This window comes from Carassius gibelio, chromosome B18 (genome assembly GCF_023724105.1).
Source record: "Carassius gibelio isolate Cgi1373 ecotype wild population from Czech Republic chromosome B18, carGib1.2-hapl.c, whole genome shotgun sequence".
Lineage (NCBI taxonomy): Eukaryota > Metazoa > Chordata > Actinopteri > Cypriniformes > Cyprinidae > Carassius > Carassius gibelio.
Window position 1 is genome coordinate 29076268 of NC_068413.1, and position 21454 is coordinate 29097721.

General features: G+C 45.3%; 2 protein-coding genes across 2 annotated transcripts; both read right to left on the bottom strand.

The window, feature by feature from the left end:
* Positions 1-103: 103 nt before the first annotated feature.
* On the bottom strand, positions 104-16842 carry LOC127977408 (uncharacterized). The gene is made up of 6 exons (XM_052582311.1): positions 16733-16842; positions 5961-6087; positions 4547-4650; positions 4299-4484; positions 3831-4220; positions 104-488 (listed from the first exon to the last, which is right to left on the bottom strand). Exons 1-5 carry the CDS (start codon positions 16748-16750, stop codon positions 3834-3836), a joined length of 822 nt encoding a protein of 273 aa, XP_052438271.1. The 5' UTR covers positions 16751-16842; the 3' UTR covers positions 104-488; positions 3831-3833.
* Positions 16843-17543: 701 nt separating this feature from the next.
* LOC127977371 (extracellular calcium-sensing receptor-like) lies at positions 17544-20979 on the bottom strand. The gene is made up of 6 exons (XM_052582245.1): positions 20867-20979; positions 20271-20562; positions 19200-20027; positions 18841-19068; positions 18548-18662; positions 17544-18457 (listed from the first exon to the last, which is right to left on the bottom strand). Exons 1-6 carry the CDS (start codon positions 20977-20979, stop codon positions 17544-17546), a joined length of 2490 nt encoding a protein of 829 aa, XP_052438205.1.
* Positions 20980-21454: the final 475 nt, after the last annotated feature.

Sequence of the window (21454 nt, forward strand, 5' to 3'; positions counted from 1 at the left end):
AGGAAGTTGGAGGTGGACCGCGACAGGACTGATAATTTTAGAAATTCGAAACGGATCAACGAAACGGAGAGCCAACTTGCATGAGACCGACTGAAGGGGCAAGTTAAGAGTAGAATTCAATTCAATTCAATTCAATTCAATTCAATTCAATTCAAGTTTATTTGTATAGCGCTTTTTACAAAACAAATCGTTACAAAGCAACTTTACAGAAAATTATGTTTCTACAATATTTAGTAGTAGCTAGTAGTTTGTGCACATTTGACAGGATTTTAGAAAAAATTAAAATAATAATAATAATACAAGATGTAGTCAGCTAGACGATGAACTATCAATATTATTAATTAAGTTATTATATGATTCAGTCACACATTTAGCAATAATTGTTAGTTCTGTTTGTTGATTCAGGGTTAGCATCATCTGGGATCCTCTGAGGGGTCAGCATCATCTCTTCTCAGGTGTTTTGGATCCAGACTGGAGCTTGGTAAATCCTAGTTACCACATAGAACATAGAAAAAAAATACAGACATAGAAACAAAATACAGACATCATTAGCATAGCTTCTGATCCAACAAAGTAAAATTAGTTTAACCCAAGCTAATGAATAAAAATGCACCTTTGATCAGATGCAACTACACTCACAATTAAAAAGATACATTATTTGAATGCTTGGCGAAAGAGATGTGTTTTTAATCTAGATTTAAACAGAGCGAGTGTGTCTGAACCCCGAACATTATCAGGAAGGCTATTCCAGAGTTTGGGAGCCAAATGTGAGAAAGCTCTACCTCCTTTAGTGGACTTTGCTATCCTAGGAACGACCAAAAGTCCAGCGTTTTTTGACCTTAGGGTGCGTGATGGGTTGTAACGTGGTAGAAGGCTAGTTAGGTACGCAGGAGCTAAACCATTTAGGGCCTTATAAGGTAAGTAATGATAATTTGTAACTGACACAGAACTTAATAGGTAGCCAGTGCAGAGACTGTAAAATTGGGGTAATATGATCATATTTTCTTGACCTGGTAAGGACTCTAGCTGCTGCATTTTGGACTACCTGTAGCTTGTTTATTGACGAAGCAGGGCAACCACCTAGAAGTGCATTACAATAGTCCAGTCTAGAGGTCATGAATGCATGAACTAGCTTTTCTGCATCAGAAACAGATAACATGTTTCGTAGCTTGGCAATGTTTCTAAGATGGAAGAATGCAGTTTTTGTAACATTGGAAATATGATTTTCAAAAGACAAATTGCTGTCTAATATAACACCCAGATTTCTGACTGTAGAGGAAGTAACAGTACATCCGTCTAGTTGCAGATTGTAATCTACAAGATTCTGTGTAGTGTTTTTTGGTCCAATAATTAGTATCTCTGTCTTATCTGAATTTAATTGGAGAAAATTATTTGTCATCCAATCTTTTACATTTTTAACACACTCTGTTAGCTTAGATAATTGGGAATTTTCATCTGGTCTCGTTGAGATATATAGCTGAGTATCACCAGCATAACAGTGGAAGCTAATTCCGTATTTTCTAATAATATTACCAAGGGGCAACATGTATATTGAAAATAGAAGGGGACCTAGGACGGATCCTTGTGGCACTCCATATTTTACTGATGATAAATGAGATGACTCCCCATTTAAAGCTGCAGTAGGGAACTTTTGACGCTCTAGCGGTTAATAAACTATCTGTCTCACATTCTACTGTCAGGACATAATGACAGGTTTAATAAATATGTAAAAAATATTTTTTTTACAAAAGTTCCCTACAGCACCTTTAAGTAAACAAAATGGTAGCGATCGGACAGGTAGGATCTAAACCATCTTAGAGCCTGCCCTTGAATACCTGTATAGTTTTGTAATCGATCTATGAGTATGTCATGAGCTATGGTGTCGAACGCAGCACTAAGATCAAGTAAGACTAGAAATGAGATGCAGCCTTGGTCTGACGCAAGGAGCAGGTCATTTGTAATTTTAACAAGTGCAGTTTCTGTGCTATGGTGGGGCCTAAAACCTGACTGAAATTCTTCATACAGATCATTTTTATGCAGGAAGGTGCTCAATTGAGCAGACACAACTTTTTCTAAAATTTTAGACATAAATGGAAGATTTGAAATAGGCCTATAATTTGCCAGTACACTAGGATCTAGTTTTGGTTTCTTAATAAGAGGCTTGATAACCGCCAGCTTGAATGGTTTTGGGACGTGACCTAAAGATAACGATGAGTTAATGATATTGAGAAGCGGTTCTTCGGCTACAGGTAACAGCTCTTTCAGTAATTTAGTGGGTACAGGATCTAATAAACATGTTGTTGGCTTAGATACAGTGATACGTTTATTTAGCTCTTCCTGTCCTATGGTTGTAAAGCACTGCAGTTTATCTTTGGGTGCGATGGATGAAACTGAAGTGTTAGATGATGTAGAATCTACATTCACTATTGTATTTCTAATGTTATCTATTTTATCAGTGAAGAAATTCATAAAGTCATTACTATTTAACGTTGGTGGAATATTTGAATCAGGTGGCGTCTGGTAATTTGTTAGCCACTGTGCTAAATAAAAACCTTGCATTGTTTTGGTTATTTTCAATGAGTTTGTGTATATGCTCTGCCCTAGCAGTTTTTAGAGCCTGTCTATAGCTGGACATACTGTTTTTCCATGCAATTCTAAAAACTTCTAAGTTAGTTTTTCTCCATTTGCGTTCAAGACTACGAGTTACTTTCTTGAGAGAGTGAGTATTACTGTTATACCATGGTACAGTACGTTTTTCTCTAACTTTTTTCAATTTGATCGGGGCAACAGCTTCTAATGTATTAGAGAAAATAGTGCCCATGTTGTCAGTAATTTCGTCTAATTAATGTGTATTTTTGGGTACAAATAGCAGTTGAGATAGATCAGGCAGGTTATTTGAGAATCTTTCTTTGGTGGCTGGAACAATAGTTCTGCCCAGACGGTATCGCTGCGACATATAGTTAATATCAGTCATACGCAGCATGCACGATACAAGGAAATAGTCTGTAATATCATCACTTTGAGGTACAATATCTATAGCAGTAAGATCGATTCCATGCGATATAACTAAATCTAGTGTATGATTAAAACGATGAGTGGGCCCGGTGACATTTTGCTTGACTCCAAAGGAGTTTATTAGGTCAGTAAACGCAAGTCCTAATGTATCATTTGCATTATCAACGTGAATATTAAAATCTCCCATGATTAGCCCCTTATCAACTGTAACTAGAAGGTCTGAGAAGATATCTGCAAATTCTTTTAGGAATTCTGTATACGGCCCTGGTGGTCTATACACAGTAGCCAGAGCAAGAGATACATTAGATTTCTTTTGCATGTCTGACAGAGTAACATTTAGCAGAAGTATTTCAAAAGAGTTAAACCTGTATCCTGTTTTCTGGGTAACATTGAGAATATCACTATATATTGTTGCAACACCCCCGCCACGACCAGTATGACGGGGCTCATGCTTATAACAGTAGTTTGGTGGAGTAGACTCATTTAGACCAAAATAATCATTTGGTTTTAGCCAGGTTTCAGTCAAGCAGAGTAAATCAAAACTATTATCTGTGATCATTTCATGTACAATAACTGCTTTTGGTGTGAGTGATCTAATATTTATGAGCCCAAACTTTAAAAATTGTTTTTGTTCATGTACTTTACATTTTTCTGGTTTAATTACGATTTTTTCTAGATCCTACATTATATTTATATTTTGACCTCACTATTTGGGGAACAGACACAGTCTTGATAGTTTTTACAGCGCAAGTACTTTTAGCATTTAAGCGGGTGGAACAAAACTCATCATAATAGTTATTTGAGAATTGTCTTACTAGTCACATGGAGTGAAGTGTCCTGGAGATGTTGTCAGAGAGAAGCTCCGCTCCGATTTTGCTGGGGTGTAATCCATCAGCGCGAAACAGTCTAGGACGCTCCCAGAAAAGATTCCAGTTGTTAACAAATAGCAGTTTCTGTTCTTTACACCATGACAACAACCATTCATTTAAAGCAAAAAGTCTACTGAACCTTTCGTGTCCTTGTTGATACGTGGGCAGTGGTCCTGACACGACGATCGTCGCCGCGGGCGTCGTGCTGCGAACCGTCTCGATCAGGCTCCTGAAGTCCCTCTTCAGCATCTCCGTCTGCCGCAGCATGGTGTCGTTAGCCCCGGCGTGAAGCACGACCGCTCTGGGGCTCTCGTCGTCCTTCAGGATCGCGGGTATCTGCACAGAAACATCGAGAACACGAGCACCAGGCAAACAATGAGTGTGCACTTTACCTTCGGCTAACATAGCACTTACGTGTCGGACGATGGAGTCTCCGATGATCACAGCGTCGCGTCCTGTCTCGCGGAGGGGAGCGAAGCGGTTTTGGATGGAGATCTCGAAGGCAGGAGGGGGAGAAGTGGTCGCCCGGGACCCGGCTCGCGTCCTCCGCTGTGGATGCACCCAGGGTCCATGGTGTCCCGGCGTCGCAGTGAAGGACATCTGCGCAGAGAAACACACGGAGTAGACGTGGTGGGACTGTTAACAGAACGCTGTATACTTACCCCGGACTTGTGAGCGTCAGCCCGGGATGATTCCAGCGCGGCTCTCTCAGCTGGGCCTGCCTCTGTTCCAGGTCGCGAATCTTCCCCACGGCCTCGAGCTCGAGCTGCACAGAGTGTAGACATTCATCCGCCATTAAAGCAAGTAACAGTGAGTACAGCAGTGGTAATGTGTGTGAATACAGTATTAGCAATGTAAGCGCAGTTAGCAGCAACCACGCTTGCTGATGCTAACTGGCTAAAAGCTAATAGCGGACCCGGGAGATCAAAATAAAACTAGTGATAGCGAGGCGCCCTGATTGTTTTTGTTGTAGAATACAATAGAGTATATATTCACATGTTATATAAACGGAAACGATGATGCATAAAATTAATTTTTAAGTTAAAATTAGTCAATGAAAAGAATATAGTGTCGGAGCTCAAATGCAGTACAGCCGTCAACAACAAACAGGAAGTGACGTCTTTTGAGTAGAAAGCCAAACCCTCTGACCGCAAATATATCTAGGGCTCTTGACTCTGCGGCGATTAGCGACTCGTAGGGTCCGGTCTCTAGAACAGCAAAGAGCTGATCTGACTCTCCAGGATGGGAGCGGACGTGAAAAGGGTCTTAAGACGGTCGAAAGCACTCTGGGCGGACTCGGTCCACTCAAAATTGGACTTGACAGAAGTAAGGGCGGTTAGAGACGTGGCGACCTGACTGAAGTTACAAATAAAGTGTCTGTAAAAATTAGCGAACCCCAAGAAACACTGCAAGGCGACACGAGAATCAGGGACTGGCCAATTAATAACTGCCTTAACCTTAGCGTGGTCCATGCTAATGCCCTCCCCTGAAATGACTAACCCCAAAAAAGTGACCAAAGAAGAAGAAGCATTTCTCAGCCTTCACGAACAGTTTATTCTCGAGAAGCCTTTGAAGAACGCAGCGAACCTGTTGGACGTGCACCTGGAGAAAGGGGGAGAAAATAAGAATTGAGCATGTCTCTAAGGACGTCATTGACCAACGCCTGAAAGACGGCGGGGGCGTTTACAAGACCGAACGGGAGAAAGCGATATTCAAAGTGCCCAAGGGGCGTGTTAAAAGCAGTCTTCCATTCATCCCCCTCCCTTATGCGAATCAAATGATAGGCGTTTCGAAGGTCCAACTTCATGAAGAATTTGGCGCCCTGCAAGACCTCAAAGGCCGATGACATGAGGGTTAATGGATAACGGTTCTTAATAGTTATATCATTAAGGCCCCGATAGTCTATGCAGGGGCACAAAGAACCATCCTTCTTCTTCATAAAGAAGAACCCAGCACCCGCGGGAGAGGATGAAGGAACTATGGTACCTGCGTCCAGGGACTCTGACAGATATTTCTTAAGAGCTTCGCTTTCGGGGCTCAACATGGAATACAATCTACCATGAGGTGGCGTAGTACCCGGGAGAAGGTCGATGCTACAGTCATAGGGACTGTGAGGAGGGAGAGAAGCGGCCCGAGAACGGCTGAACACCATCCGCAGATCGTGATACTCCTCCAGCACCCCAGAAAAATCACCTGGGTCCTCCTGAAAAACAGAGACAGAGGATACAGGAGGAATAGCAGAGGATAAACAGTCAGCATGACAAGAAACATTCCAAAAGAATGGTACCCTTTATCCAGTTAATCTGGGGATTGTGCTGTATAAGCCAGGGATGCCCTAAAACTACCGGGAAATATGGGGAATTAAAAATTAAAAAGGAAATGGTCTCACAGTGGTTATTGGAGATAGTGAGAGTTAAGGGTGGAGTCTCATGGTTAACCCTCGGGAGAGAGCTTCCGTCTAGAGCAAATAGGGCAGAGGGTGCATCTAACTCCTTCAGTGGAACACCTTGTGCGCGAGCCCATGACTCATCCATGAAATTGCCCTTGGCCCCAGAGTCAATCAGGGCCCTGCAGGAGGTAGAGGAACCAGGCCAGTGAAGATGGATAGTGAAGGTGGTGCAGGAGTTAGGAGGAGAGACCAGAGTGGTTACGCTCGCCAGTAGCCCTCCCCTTACTGACGAGCTCTGGCTTTTAACAGACACACGGCGACAAAATGCACAGGTGAAGCGCAATACATGCAAAGACGATTGACAACTCTTCGCTCTTGCTCCGTAGAGGATATGCGGATGCCGCCCAGTTGCATGGCCTCAGGTTTGGATGAGAAGAGTGGGAGGGTAGCGAAGCCAGTAGAGCAGACTCCAGACCTCGAGCGCGGCGGAGCAGGTCGAAACACTTCTTGATGCGTAATGCTAAGTCAATCAGTGAATCCAGACGAGTAGTGACCTCCTTGGACAAAATCTCATCCCTTACTTCACCGTTGAGACCTTCCAGAAAGCGAGCAGCACCAGCTCATTCCAGCCACAGGAGTTTGCCAATGTGCGGAACTCAATAGAAAAGTCCGTAACAGATCGCTTACCCTGGCGGAGAGAAGACAAGAGGCGGGAGGCCTCCTCCCCGTAGACAGACCGGTCGAAGACATGGATCATTTCCTCCTTGAAGAGGGAAAAGCGCTCTGTGCACACGGCCTTGGCCTCCCAGACTGCCGTTCCCCACTGGCGAGCTCGTCTGGAGAGAAGAGAGATAATATAGGTGATCCTTGCCCGGTCTCCAGAATAGGTTGACGGCTGGAGGTATAACACAACCTCGCATTGGGTTAGAAAAGAACGGCACTTGGTAGGCTCACCGGAATAGCACGGAGGGTTATTAATTCGAGGCTCCGTGGGGTGAATAGATCCAGACAAGGCTGGCGGATTGAGGCAACACTGGTGGAGCTGTTTGGCGAGATCCGTCACCTGTGCAGCCTGGCCTGTCTCGCGGACGATAGTTCCTCCTCGTGTTTGCCCAGCATAACCCCCTGGATCTCGACGGCCGTCTGGATCGGATTCTCTCTTTCTGGGTCCATAGCTGGCTAGATTATTCTGTTGTGTGGAAAGAGGACCAGAGAGAGCAATTCACGGAGCAGATACAGTCTTTAATGAAAAAAAAACACTGGAGCTTGAAAATTCTTGTAAAAACAAAAAGAGTCCCAAAGGGAAAAATTGGAACCAAAAAACCTTCTCTTGTTCAAAAAGGAAAAACAAAAAAACACTGGCCGCCCAGGCGGAATCAGTACGGTGGACAGCTCCGCAACAGCACAGTAGGGAGAGATTGGCAGGTCAGGTGACGAGCAGCGGCAATACTTCTAGGCTCACACTCCCGGCAACCCCAAACAGACAGGACTAGGACTAAAACATGACAGGGGACAAGACATACTGAGTTAGCGAGTTTAGAGGAATAATCTAGCAAGGCAGGTAGGGAGGAGAGGAAAAGAAGTAGGAGTGCTAATCAAAGGAGAAGGGGAAATAAGTGCGGGAAGCCAATCACAAAGAGTAGCGCAATGTGGAGCAGCTGAGGGAGATTAACAGCATGAGGAAAGGTGAGTGCAAAATAGGAGAGGAGGAGGGAAAGACTCTGAGTGAAAAAAGGAGGGGAAAAAGAAAAAGAGAGCCAGGATCATGACAAAATGGTCACTGAACGAATCAGTGAATGAACTGAAAATCAACAAATCTCTTGAATAAATCAAAATTTCAACCACTAAATTCCATGCAACATAAATGGATTATTTAAAATGTTGTTTTTAGTGACCCGCCCCAACCCGCCCTGCAATAAAGTGCCAATTTCTTAACCTGCCCCAAACGGACCCGCCGGGCCCGCGGGTTATGAGACGACCCGCGCATCACTAGCGTGCGGCACCCTGGTATACTATGTGTACGCATGTGTGCTATTTAGCCAATAAAATTGGCGGGATGGTATAGGGCTTCAGACATTTGTCACACCGAAAGGTGTTCCATACGGTGACATCACCGCAGCATTGAAGTGACCTATGAGAGGGAACGTCTTGGTTATGTATGTAACCCTCTTTCCCTGAAGGAGGGAACGGAGACGTTACGAATGGGGATCTCGCCCAAGAGCCCAATCACCTTCGAGTGGTACAAAACGAGTCAAAGGTACACAAAGTACCTTGGTCTGCGGAATTTGCATTGCGAGCTCCGCCCCGCAGAGCGGGTATATAAAGAGCAACGCGAGCAACTCGCATTCAAGTCTTCGCTGAGGAGCCGAGCCAGTGACCCAGCCGTTCAGCGGAACAGCGATGTGGCAAGGGGACGTAACGTCTCCGTTCCCTCCTTCAGGGAACGAGGGTTACATACGTAACCAAGACGTTCCCTTTCAGTCGGTCACGTTCGACGTTACGAATGGGGTCCCTTACAAAACGCCACATGGCTGTCTTCCAGCAACCCGTGTGAGTGATAGCACCCTGTCGTGAGGCCAGCACGAGTGAGGGCCTATAGCTCGCACAGAATACACTGGGTAGCATATTCCAGCTGGACATATGCTAGTAGGCTGCCTGCCCGTGGGAGGATTGAAAGCAGGTATCTACCAAGGTGGTGATATGTAAGAACTCTGATGTACCCAGCCCGCAGGGTGGGAGTTTTAACGACAGAGCTGGCAAGGGGCTTGCCAAGGGAAAGACACATGCTGCGGAGAGACTTACTGTACCGCAGCTCTACAGATGTCTGCTAGTGAGGCGCCATGCGCCAGCGCCCAGGAGGAAGCTACGCTCCTAGTTGAGTGAGCTCTCACCCCTAGGGGGCATGGCAGGTCTCGAGCTTGATAAGCCAGGACAATAGCATCCACTATCCAGTGGGATAACCTCTGCTTGGAGACAGCCTTTCCCTTCTGCTGGCCTCCGTAACAGACAAAGAGCTGGTCTGAGGTCCTAAGGCACCGAGTTCTGTCCACGTAGGTGCGGAGCGCACGTAGTGGACAGAGCAGTGCCAGGGCTGGGTCTGCCTCCTCCAGGGGCAGCGCTTGCAAGTTCACTACCTGATCCCTAAAAGGAGTGGTGGGAACTTTGGGCACGTACCCAGGCCGGGGTCTCAAGATAACGTGAGAGTTAGCCGGCCCGAATTCCAGGCACGCTTCGTCAACTGAAAATGCCTGCAGGTCCCCGACCCTCTTCACCGAAGCCAAAGCTGTCAGGAGCGCAGTTTTCAAAGATAAAAACTTTAGCTCTACTGAGAGCAAGGGTTCGAAGGGAGCTCTCTGCAGTGCTGATAGAACCACTGCGAGGTCCCAAGAGGGGACTTGCTGAGGGCGAGGCGGATTGAGCCTCCTTGCTCCTCTCAGGAACCTGATGATCAGATCGTGCCTTCCAAGAGACTTACCTTCAACAGGGTCATGGTGAGCTGAAATGGCAGCCACATAGACCTTGAGGTTGGAAGGAGACAGCCTTCGTTCCAACCCCTCCTGAAGAAAGGAAAGCACTGACACAACCGGGCATTTCCAGGGGTCCTCACGTCGTGAAGAACACCAAGTGACTAAGAGGTTCCACTTCAAAGTCTGGTGGACATGGCTCTAGCTGAAGTGATGGTAGCTACCACCTGTGGTGGCAAGGTACCTAAACCTTCCGTGACCCGTCCAGAACCCACACATGTAGGTTCCACAGATCGGGACGTGGGTGCCAGAGGGTGCCCCGTCTCTGAGAAAGAAGGTCCTTCCTCAAAGGAATTGGCCAGGGAGGGGCTGTCGCGAGGAGTACAAGTTAGGGGAACCATGTCCGGCCGGGCCATAAAGGTGCAACCATGAGGACCTGCTCCTCGTCCTCCCTGATCTTGCACAACGTCTGTGCAAGAAGGCTCACTGGGGGAAACGCATACTTGCGCAGGCCCAGCGGCCAGCTGTGTGCCAGGGCGTCCGTGCCGAGGGTGCCCTTGGTCAGGGAGTAAAACAACTGGCAGTGGGAATTTTCTGGAGAGGCAAAAAGGTCTACCTGAGCGTCTCCGAAGTGTTCCCAAATCAGCTGAACCGACTGGGGGTGGAGTCTCCATTCCCCGGGGCAAGACTGCTGTCGTGAGAGCTCGTCGGCTGCACGATTGAGCCTGCCCGGAATGTGAATGACACGAAGCGACCTCAGATGCTTGTGACTCCACAGGAGGAGATGGCGAGCGAGTTGCGACATGCGGGCGGGAGCGTAGACCACCTTGACGGTTGATGTACGCTACGGTCGCAGTGTTGTCCGTACGGACCAGAACGTGCTTGTCCTTCAGCAGGGCCCTGAAGCGGTGCAGAGCAAGATGTACTGCTAGCAACTCGAGGCAATTGACATGCCACTGAAGTCGGGGTCCTGTCCAGGAGCCTGACGCAGCATGCCCGTTGCACATGGCACCCCAGCCCGTGGCAGAGGCATCTGTTGACACAACAACATGTCTGGACACCGGTTCTAGGGGCACGCTGGCCCGTAGAAACGAAGGGTCCAACCACGGGGTGAAGTATCGGCGGCAGGCCAGAGTGATGGTCACTCGGAGCGTGCCCTGTTGCCATGCCCATCTCGGGACTCGGTCGTGAAGCCAGTGCTGAAGCGGTCTCATATAGAGAAGCCCGAGCGGTATGACTGCCGCCGTGGACGCCATATGCCCCAGGAGCCTCTGAAACAGTTTCAGTGGAACCGCTCTCTTGCTCTTGAATTGTCTCAGGCAATTCAGCAGTGACTGCGCGCGCTCGTTTGTAAGCTGCGCAAACATGGCGACCGAGTTTATTTCCATACCGAGAAAAGAGATCCTCTGCACAGGGGAGAGTTTGCTCTTTTCCCAGTTGACCTGAAGACCCAGTCGGGCAAGGTGTCTGAGCACCAGATCCCTGTGCTCGCACAACCGCTCTTGAGAGTGAGCTAGGATCAGCCAGTCGTTGAGGTAGTTGAGGATACGGACACCTTGTTCCCTGAGAGGAGCCAGGGCTCCCTCCGCGACCTTCGTAAAGACGCGGGGAGACAGGGCCAACCCGAATGGGAGAACCTTGTACTGATATGCCTGCCCCTCGAAAGCAAACCAAAGAAACGGTCTGTGTCGAGGAAGAATGGAGACATGAAAGTTCGCGTCCTTCAGGTCGATCGCTGCAAACCAATCCATCGGACGAATGCATTCGAAAATGCGCTTGGACGTTAGCATCCTGAACGGGAGTCTGTGCAGAGCTCGGTTCAAGGCACGCAGGTCCAGGATTGGCCGTAACCCACCTGTCTTCTTGGGTACTATGAAGTAAGGGCTGTAAAAGCCGGACTTCATGTCAGCTGGAGGGACCGGCTCTATCGCGCCCTTTGCCAGCAGGGTCGCGACCTCCGCGCGCATGACAGGGGCATCTTTGCCCACCATCGTCGCGTGGACACCCCGAAACCTGGGGGGACGCCGGGTGAACTGAATAGCTTAGCCGAGCCTGAGCGTCCAGATGAGCCAGCGGGAAGGCCTGGGGAGCTCTAGCCAGGCTCCCAGGAACCGAACCAGCAGGGTCAAGGGGACTACAGGCGTACCCACAGTGGGGCAGCGTGGTGGAGCAGACAGCCCCGGCACGGGAGGCATAGCGTCCCTTAGTGGGGGCGGAGTGCGGGCACTCTTCTGACTCCAAGTGGCAAAGAGGGCATGAGAAGGCGAAGCGTTCTTGAGCCGTCTTTGCATGGAAACTGGCAAGTGGAGAGGGGAACGAGATCGGCGAGGAAGCACGTCGCCAGCTGTCGTTCGTGGCATCTTGGGACCCGGAGGTAGAGGAAACAGCTCTTTTAGTGAAGGTTTGGGTACCACCGGCCGCAGGGCCAGTGGCGGAACAAAAAGAAAACGAGAACAAAGGATTCTCCCCCTGCCCTCCTCCGGGGGAAGGAGTGGTCCTGCTACCATCTCCTGATGAGCTGACGTCTCCAACTCCGGGTCGTCCGTCTCAGGAACGCCGCTTGGCCTGACGTTTGGCAGGTTTAGGGGCAGAGACGGGTTGCGCCGCCCTTCTGCGGCCATCTCCTCGCTGCGGCTGGGGTGAAGGCTGCTGCTGTGGCCGAGCGGGAGTGGAGGAGGCCGCAGGGGTGCGCCCTCGGCGACGAGCAGGCTGAGGCGGTGGGGTGGAAGCAGCAGAGGGCCGCTGGGGCAGGATGTGTCTGATGGCCTCAGATTGCTTCTGGGTGGCAGAGAACTGCTGGGCAAAGCTCTCTACCGCGTAGCCGAAGAGGCCATCCTGGGAGACCGGCGAGTTGAGGAGCTGAGCCCGATCAGACTCCCTCATGTCTACCAGGTTCAGCCATAGGTGGCGCTCCTGGACCACCAAAGTGGACATCACCTGACCCAAGGAGCGCGCAGTGACCTTCGTCGCCCGGAGAGCGAGGTCGGTTGCAGTGTGCGCCTCCTGCAAAACCCCTGAGTCAGCACTGCCCTCGTGCAGCTGCCGGAGCAGCTTGGCCTGATAGACCTGCAGTGAGGCCATGGCATGCAGGGCAGAAGCGGCCTGGCCTGCAGCTCTGTAAGCCTTGGCCAAAAGCGTGGATGAGAACTTACAGGCTTTGGAGGGCAGCTTGGGACCACCACGCCAAGCGGAGGCGCTCTGTGGACACAGTTGCATCGCAACAGAACGCTCCACCGGGGGAATCCCAGCATACCCCTTGGCCGCCCCGCCATCAAGGGCAGTGAAGGCAGAGGAAGAACCAGAACGGTTTCGGGCAGTTAAAGGTGCCTTCCATGAACAAGTTACTTCCTGGTGCACTTCCGGGAAGAAAGGAACCAGAGGGGGGTGCTGGCGATCCGCATGAGCAGCCCCCAGGAACCAATCATCCAGCCTCGAGCGCTCGGGACAGGGTGGAGGATTCCACTCAAGCCCGATGCTCTCCGCTGCCCGGGAAAGCACGGCCGTCAGCTCGGGATCGGACTCGGACAACGCTGGCACTCCCGAGGGAGGCAACGCAGCCGAACCCTCATCTCCCGAGGACTCAAGCCCGCCTTGTGATGCGGCGATCGACATACGGTCCTCTTCGCAAGCCCCGAATGAGATGTCAGGAGCCTGAGAGGGTCCAGCAAACTCATCCGGGAACTCAACCGGCTGCGGCGTATGTGAGGGGGGTGTGGCCCGAGGAGGTTCGCTCGTCGGGGAAGCCCACACGGTATCCCTCAGATCACCCTGGCCACCAGCCGAAGTAGCTCTCTTACGAGAAAAAGAGCTAGAACGGGGTGTGGCAGAGGGGACTCTATACCTTTCAAGGTAATCGAATCTCAATCTCAACGCCGAGATGGTCATGTCCCCGCAATGAGAACATGAGCCATCCACGAACGCAGTCTCAGCGTGCTGGAAGCCCAGACACGTGACACAGCTATCGTGACCGTCACGAGGAGCGATATATCGACCGCACCCAGAAACACACGGGCGAAATGACATCTTTAAAAAGACGCAAATCGGCCCGTATCTCTTTTGTGAGAGAAATTTGTCTCTTTTAGAGGTGTTGAAGCGCTCAGGGGAACGCGGGAGCTGTCGCAGGAAAGCCAAACGAACCGCTGAATTGCGCCGTCACACCAACACCAGCTCTTGCTTGTAAACACTCCGGTGATTGTAGCAAGCGATGTGCTCGGCTCCGAAGCGAAAGCTTGAATGCGAGTTGCTCGCGTTGCTCCTTATATACCCGCTCTGCGGGGCGGAGCTCGCGATGCAAATTCCGCAGACCAAGGTACTTTGTGTACCATTGGCTCTTTTTGTACCACTCGAAGGTGATTGGGCTCTCGGGCGAGATCCCCATTCGTAACGTCGAACGTGACCGACTGTAAGGGAACTCTTATTTTCTTTCAGGTTTCCAGTGGATGACGCAACCATGGCCTAATGTTATTTCATTCCCAGTTCCTTCAACTCGTCAGAAATTACAGCGGTTATTGGGAATGGCAGGGTATTACCGTAGCTTTTGTAAAAACTTGTCTTCAGTGGTTGCCCCACTCACTGACTTGTTGAGTCCAAAAACTGCATTTAAGTGGTCACCAGAATGCCAGTATGCTTTTGAGTCTCTTGGCTTTGAGCACCCTGTGTGCTATTTACATAATAATAATAATAATAATAATAATAATAATAATGAACATCAAAAGTTGTACTCAACAATTGAAAAAGCGGCTCTTGCTATAATTTTGGCCCTTAATAATTTTGAGGTTTATATTGGCTCGTCCTCTCGCCCAGTTACTGTTTATGCAGACCACAATCCTTTCATTTTTATTCATCAAATGGGTAATTCCGATCAGTGCCTAATGAGATTGGGCTTTGTTTGTCCAAGCTTTTAATCTAAAAATAAAACATGTAGCTGGCAAAAATAATGTCCTGGCATATGCGTTGTCGGATGGTGATTGGTTGCTTTCTTTTTCAGTTCATCATTCACCATCTGAGGGTGGGGGTGTTATGCACGCCTCACATACGCCCCGGCCCATAGTCCTCAAATAAATATTAGTGCTTATAGTTTTTTTTGTTTTATCTTCTCTAGTTTCTGATTGGTTGAGCTGGGGAGACAAGACTATAAAGTGGAATGAGGCGGACCCTCTCATGCTCTCTCTGCCAGCCAGAGTTTTCTTCACAGCCACATCACCACATACTTTTTCTTAGATTGTCATTTTAGTTTTGAGTGGGGAATCCCAGGCTGTTGCTGTTAGTTGAATTATTTATTCCTTTGTTTATGGGCTACCTGTATCTTATTTTTGGTTACTTTTTGAGTAATTTGTGTTAAAATAAAGCATTTATTTGGAATATGTAAGCCGTTGTCAGTCTATGCTATGTTTCCCTTCTGACTCTAGAACCTTATACAGGGACCGTAACAGTAATGATGGACAACATTATATTTTGTACAGAAAAGGTGGAAGGTGATCACTTTCCCCAACAATAATATAACAAATATAATAATTTTTCTTCTGATGTTTTCAAAACCAAAATGGCCAGAATTCATCGAATCAGCTATTAAGAGATTCTAAATTAGGTGCAGAATATTTTCAATAATCTCAATCAGTCTCATTTTTAGAATTTACATTATTAATTGCTTCTCTCAGGGGAGAAGATATGGAGTTCTATGGATTCTGTAAATTAAATAGATATGTTAATTATTTTGTTCCTGTATCCATTTGAATTTTAAGCTTGATGGTATGTTTGAAGATATGTGGTTATGTTTGATCTTTTTGATTGATTGATTTATTTATTTATTCGTCTTTGCAGCATCATGAAGTCTATAACAAATTTCATTTTGAGGCAATAAAGTATACTTTAACAAAGGTGTAGCCATAGGGAAGGAAGAGTGGAGTGGAGCCAAAGGTGTGGAGGGCTGAGGTCCGGAAGCCCATGGCAAAATTAGGTTGCTGACTAACCAAGGCAGAACCAGAAAGATGAGGGATCCATTCAGAAGCTAAGGGATGACAATACACAGTGGAGACAAAAGAGTGAGGAGCCATTGGTTCCACAGGCTGAGAAGGAGTTTCCAAGGTGGAGCTTGGAGATCCAGGTACCTAGGCCAAGCTACAGACAGCCTAAGGAAGCAGTTTGATTTGCTGTTTTTCTTTTAGCAAGATCTGGCAACAGCAACAATAAAACTTCCTATCATTCATTTGTCTCCCATTAAAATTTGTTGTAAATCACTTGTTTGCTTATCTATATTTTGAATATTAGTTACGAGTTTCAGCACATTTTGTAATGATTCAGCACCCTTTTCAAAATGCTGAAGCAAGATATTGTTCTCTGAATGCCCTGTTGTGAAATTCTGTTCAAATAATAAAACAGCTGGATTTTGATAGGTGGGTGTAACATTCAACAATATAGGGACATCTGAATTCAAGCTTGTAGTTGATAGTGTGTTTGGTTTAATTTAATTGGGGAAAGTGATTGGAGAAGACCATAATATGTCAACCAAGAGAAATCTGTTATTTCACCAGAAGACCAAGTTATTGAAAATCTGAAACACATGCATGTATGAAATGTTTACAATAAGATCAACAAAATGCATTTAGATAATGGAAAAATATCAGTTTATTGGTCCCAAGATTTTGTTTTTACTTTGTTTTTATCTCTGTTACAGTTCTAATTATTAAAGGGGTCATATGAGGTGATTTCAGTTTTGTCTTTCTCTTTGGAGTGTTAAAAGCTTTTGGTGCATGAAGAAGATCTATTAAGTTGCAAAGTTTCAAATCCAAAAAAAGATTGTATTTTTTTTTTATATTATTTTATCAAAGTAATGCCACTCAATGTTCAATGAAAGAAAAAAGGCAAGATTTCAGTAACCGCAGTTAATGTTGAAGCAGCCACGTCAGGGAGATGCTATGTGTATCTAGGCAAAGGCAAAAGCACTTTATTTGGCCTTCCAAAAGTAGATGCATTTAATAATCTTTAAGATTACTTACAACAGAACAGCAAGGCATTTTATGGATGACCGTTTCAGGAGAGGAGATAATTCTGACTGCTACAACAGTCTGGCTCTTCTGAATCAGCTGCTGTAGGGTTTTGTTATAAGTTTAAGTATTTGCTATCGAATGTTCAAATGCAGAAGTTTTGCACATCACGTGTGTGTGTGTGTGTGTGTGAGAGAGAGAAACACTGGAGTCAGCTGTTTTAACTGTCCGTGGCTTGTGTACTGCAAACACATACGAGCATCATCACTGTGTCTGTCACGCCACTCTTTTCCTCTTTTGGGCTTGAACTGATGGTAAATCTAAGGACATTACTAACTGTCTTTACATTTTTGCGATTATGGAAAGGGGCGTTCCATCAGTTGGCCAATCAGAGCAGACTGCACTTGTCGGAAGGAGGGACTGTAGAAAACAATGTATTTGAGAGAGGCGGGGCATAGATAACCTACAATAATGAACACTATTTGAAAAATAATGTGTTTTTTTAACATTAAAGCATGTCATATTCAAAAAATACAGAAAATAATGATCTTTAAAATAGCATCATATATGACCCCTTTAATGTTCTGTTAATGTTCTGTTAAAAATGCTTAATTCAGTGATGTTTTTTAGATATATATTTGTTATGCTTTTAAATTATATCACATTGTAAAGAGGCTGATGAAGTTTAAACTGTTTCCACACAAAACTTGTTATAATATAATTTTTAAAATATAGACTTAATTCAGATTTCAAGATTAAAGTAAAATACAAATGAAAATGTCACCAATGTTGTCTGTAGATGGTTGACCGCTATATTGTAAAACTATTTATTTTGTACTTCTCTTCTCATGATGGCTTTTTTTGTGTTTTTCTCTGGATGTAAAAGGATGATGTAGCACTTTGGGGCAAATATGGCCACCAGTAATCCAAAACTTGAAGCAAGGATGGCAAATATTTCAACAGCAACTGCATATTTTCCTGGTGAACTCACATATGCTGGAACAAATGCAATCCATACAGCACAGAAGATTAACATGCTAAAAGTGATTAACTTGGCTTCATTAAAATTATCTGGAAGATTTCTTGAAAGGAAGGCTAACAGCAAGCTTACTGCTGCCAACAGTCCAATATATCCCAGCAGCATAGAAAATCCGGCCACTGAGCCAATGGCACATTCATAAACTATTTTAGAGTGAGTATACTGGTTGTTTTTATGGGGTGTTGGAGAGGCAGTTGATAGCCAGACTGCACAGTTCACAACCTGGAGGGCTGTTAGGACCAGAACTGTGCATCTTTGTTGAGCTGCTCCAAACCATTTCATTGCTCCTTTGCCCTCTGGTCGTGATGACTTGAATACGGCTATTACCACCATAGTCTTGACCAGGATGCTGGAGATACACAGGACAAAGCTTATACCAAACACAGCATGTCTTAACTGACATGTCCACAACTGCGGCTGGCCAATAAACAGTAGCACACACAGGAAACATAGTTTGAGTGACAACAGCAGCAGAAAGCTAAGCTCTGAATTGTTGGCTCGTACTATGGGAGTGTTACGGTGATGAGCAAAGATGATCATCACAAGAGCACAGATGAAGGTGCCAAGCAGGGAAGCAGTGGTGAGAGAGATGCCCAGAGAATCCTCATAGGATAGAAACTCTATTTCTTTGGGGACACACTGATCCTTATCTGGATTAGACCAAAACTCATCTGGACATGTTGTGCACTCAATAGAATCTTTAAATAAGCAAAACATAGAAGATGACATTTTGAAGAGGAAGTTTCTTTCAAATTTGATTCAGATTTGGCCAACAGTAATTTCCTCACCTGTTGTATTAGAAATCTCTCCATCTCCACATGGCAAGCAGTCAAAACAGCAGAGAGGAAGGCCCTTTCTTGTGGCTTGTCTGGTTCCTGGGGGGCAACTCTCACTGCATACTGACTGTGGGGGCTAAAAGAGACATCAACTGCTATGAGGCATGTGTTTGTCTTCTACATAATGACTAGCTTGGATTGTCCATTAATTTAGTTACAATTGTCTTATCATAGTTTCTAATTTACTACTATTTAGACTTTATACCTGCAAAACAGATGACATGTTATCATTCAAAGGTAATTACTTTTGTTGTTTCAAAATTCCAGTAAAATGCATCCTTGTCGAGTGTAACAACCATCCCTGTTGCCACACCTTCATTTACTACACCGACATTGTGGAGCTTTATTGATCCATCAGCACTTGGCTGCCAGTTCAACACATCATAGATGGCCAGAGCATCTCCATTTTTATCAAATGACACATGATCCCCAAAGCCTGTGGTGAAGTTCACTTTCTGTAGGTAGTGAACCAGCTATATAATTTGTAGAAAGGACAGGTTTTATATTTTTTATCTGTAATTTGAATCAATATATACAACATACTTTGCTTTTCCAAATTCATCTCTTCTATATGCCTAAAAAAAAATATACATGCGGGTCTTACCTGCCACGGCTTCAGGTTGGTTATGTCACCACATCTGTTCTCACTGAATGGTCCTCTTCCCTCCTCACACTGCATCAGATCATGAAGTGCATGTGCCAGGGCATAAATTGCCTTATATACATTATACGATGCCCTTAATCCTGAAACATCAGTGAATGGTGTGTTTGTTGTGCTCAGATCCTCCTGTCCTGTACACACCTTTTTGACTTGCTCTCCATCAGTTTCTTTAACCTTAATTTCAAAACTGCACCCAAATATGTTCTCCCAGAAGATTTTCACTATATCATTACTTTGATCATTGTTGGGTCGAATACATAACAGAAAGTCATGAAGCCCCTCGATCTCTCCACGCCTGATAGCAATGCCCATTGTGCCCCCCAAGAATGGCTGGAAACGTGGTGTGCGAAATACAGGTGAAGTGGCCCAAGCTTCACTTGCAATCCACTGCCTGCCTGTTATGTTCTGCAACACCACTTCATTCATCAAAGGTATCAGTAAGGATGAAGCAGAAAAAACAACCACCACTCTAGCTGTAGAGGACTGAATCATTCCCATTATGCGCTGAATATCTATGGGGTTGTTATTGTTGGGCAAGATTTCAGAAAAAGCAACACAATATCCAAATTGTTGCATTTCCTGATGGAATGACTGAGCAGCATAGATGCCATAGTCATTATCACTGTAGATGAGACCAACCCAGGTCCATCCAAAATGCTTCAAGATCTGAACCATAGCCCGAACTTGGAAGGTATCACTGGGGATTGTTCTGAAGAACGAGGGGTACTTTTTTCTGTCACTCAAACAAGAGCAGGTTGCATAGTAGCTAATCTAATTAGAAGAGAGCAGAGACAGAGAGAAAAAGGTGAGAGGAAGATAAACAAATAAAAAGTGTCTGTGAAGTTTTTTATATTTGCATAGTGGTCTGCTATTATAATTGAAAATATGAGAATGGCTTAATTGATAAACAAATCCATTGTGATGTAAACAAATGTGGCAAACGAGATATCATTTTTATTTCATTATTATTTTTTATTTTTTTTACAGAAAAAAAAAAGGTTTTAAATCTCATACCATAGGGAGTCGAAAAAGCCCCAGGACACTGGAAATTGCAATGGAATGAGTAGAGCCTGGATCACCTATGATTCCAATCACCGGTGGTGGGCCTTTGCAGTTGAGGTCAGAGATGGTCTCCTCTGTCCCACTAACCAGAGCTGTAGCACCACGGAATGCCACTCCAAGCCTTAAACAGTTGTCATAGATTTGGTAACCAAGTGTGATGTTAGGCAGCAGGTTAGGATTGTTATTAATCTCATTGATAGCAAAAACCATTGTTAGTGCCTGCTGGAAGCTTGTCATATAGAAGCTGGAGAAGACAATACAAAGTAAAGTTAGATCATTAACTACACTAACAGTAACAGAAGAAAAAAAATACATAAAGGGCTATTATTGCATTCTGTTCAAATATAAATTTCATAAATAAAAAAAATAATATAAGTACATTTCACATATGCAGTGAATGTTTTGCTTCCTGTAATCCATCATGTAACATGATTTTAGTTGCTTAGAGTAATTTATCATTGACAAGTTACAAAGTATATACAAAATTTCCCAATTTATTATCTTGAAGTGTTTTTCAGGTGGTTTGGTCTCACAGCTTGCAGACTCACAGCTCACATCGTGGTAGTTTTGGCTCTGTTCTGAAGCTCAGCTCAGGGAATACTTTGAGGTACCTCTGAATCTCAAACAAACCACCAATTAGAAGGTCTCCATCCTGGAACATCCCATTCAATGTGAAGTGTCCCTGTAGCTTACAAGTACTTGAAGTAGCCATCAAAGCTACATATATATAGTTACAAGACAGGAACAAACAAGCATACAGAATTACCCCCATCATTTCGTCTTTATGTATGTCACTCCTCAGTCAGCTCACTGATGTATCATCTTTTATTAGGTACTTTTTTTTTCTTTTTTGTGCAGGCGGTGCCATTGGCCTCTTTGTAAATAATGATGTCATTTGTTTTGTAAGCCTCCACCTCTACACCAAACATGTCAAACATGATAGATAATTAACCATATATATATATATATATATATATATATATATATATATATATATATATAAAATCATACAGAATGCTCTCGCTCTCTCTCTAAAAAAAAAACAAAAAAAACAAAAAAAAAACATTTTATTACTTTGTGGGGACCATCCTTTGGATGATTAAAAATAGTAAATGAAGTTTATCTGAAAATGTAAC

Bases quoted from the DNA above. Each gene is read 5' to 3' on its own strand.
- LOC127977408 (XM_052582311.1), bottom strand. The intron at 4,485-4,546 runs GTAAGTATACAG...TTCTCTGCGCAG, and splicing joins CTGACGCTCACAAGTCCGGG to ATGTCCTTCACTGCGACGCC. The intron at 4,221-4,298 runs GTAAGTGCTATG...GTTTCTGTGCAG, and splicing joins GAGACTCCATCGTCCGACAC to ATACCCGCGATCCTGAAGGA.
- LOC127977371 (XM_052582245.1), bottom strand. From the start codon at position 20,979: ATGTTCCAGGATGGAGACCTTCTAATTGGTGGTTTGTTTGAGATTCAG. The intron at 20,028-20,270 runs GTATGAGATTTA...TCTTCTAATTAG, and splicing joins GGCTTTTTCGACTCCCTATG to ATTAGCTACTATGCAACCTG. The intron at 18,663-18,840 runs GTAATTACCTTT...TAGCCCCCACAG, and splicing joins GGAATTTTGAAACAACAAAA to TCAGTATGCAGTGAGAGTTG.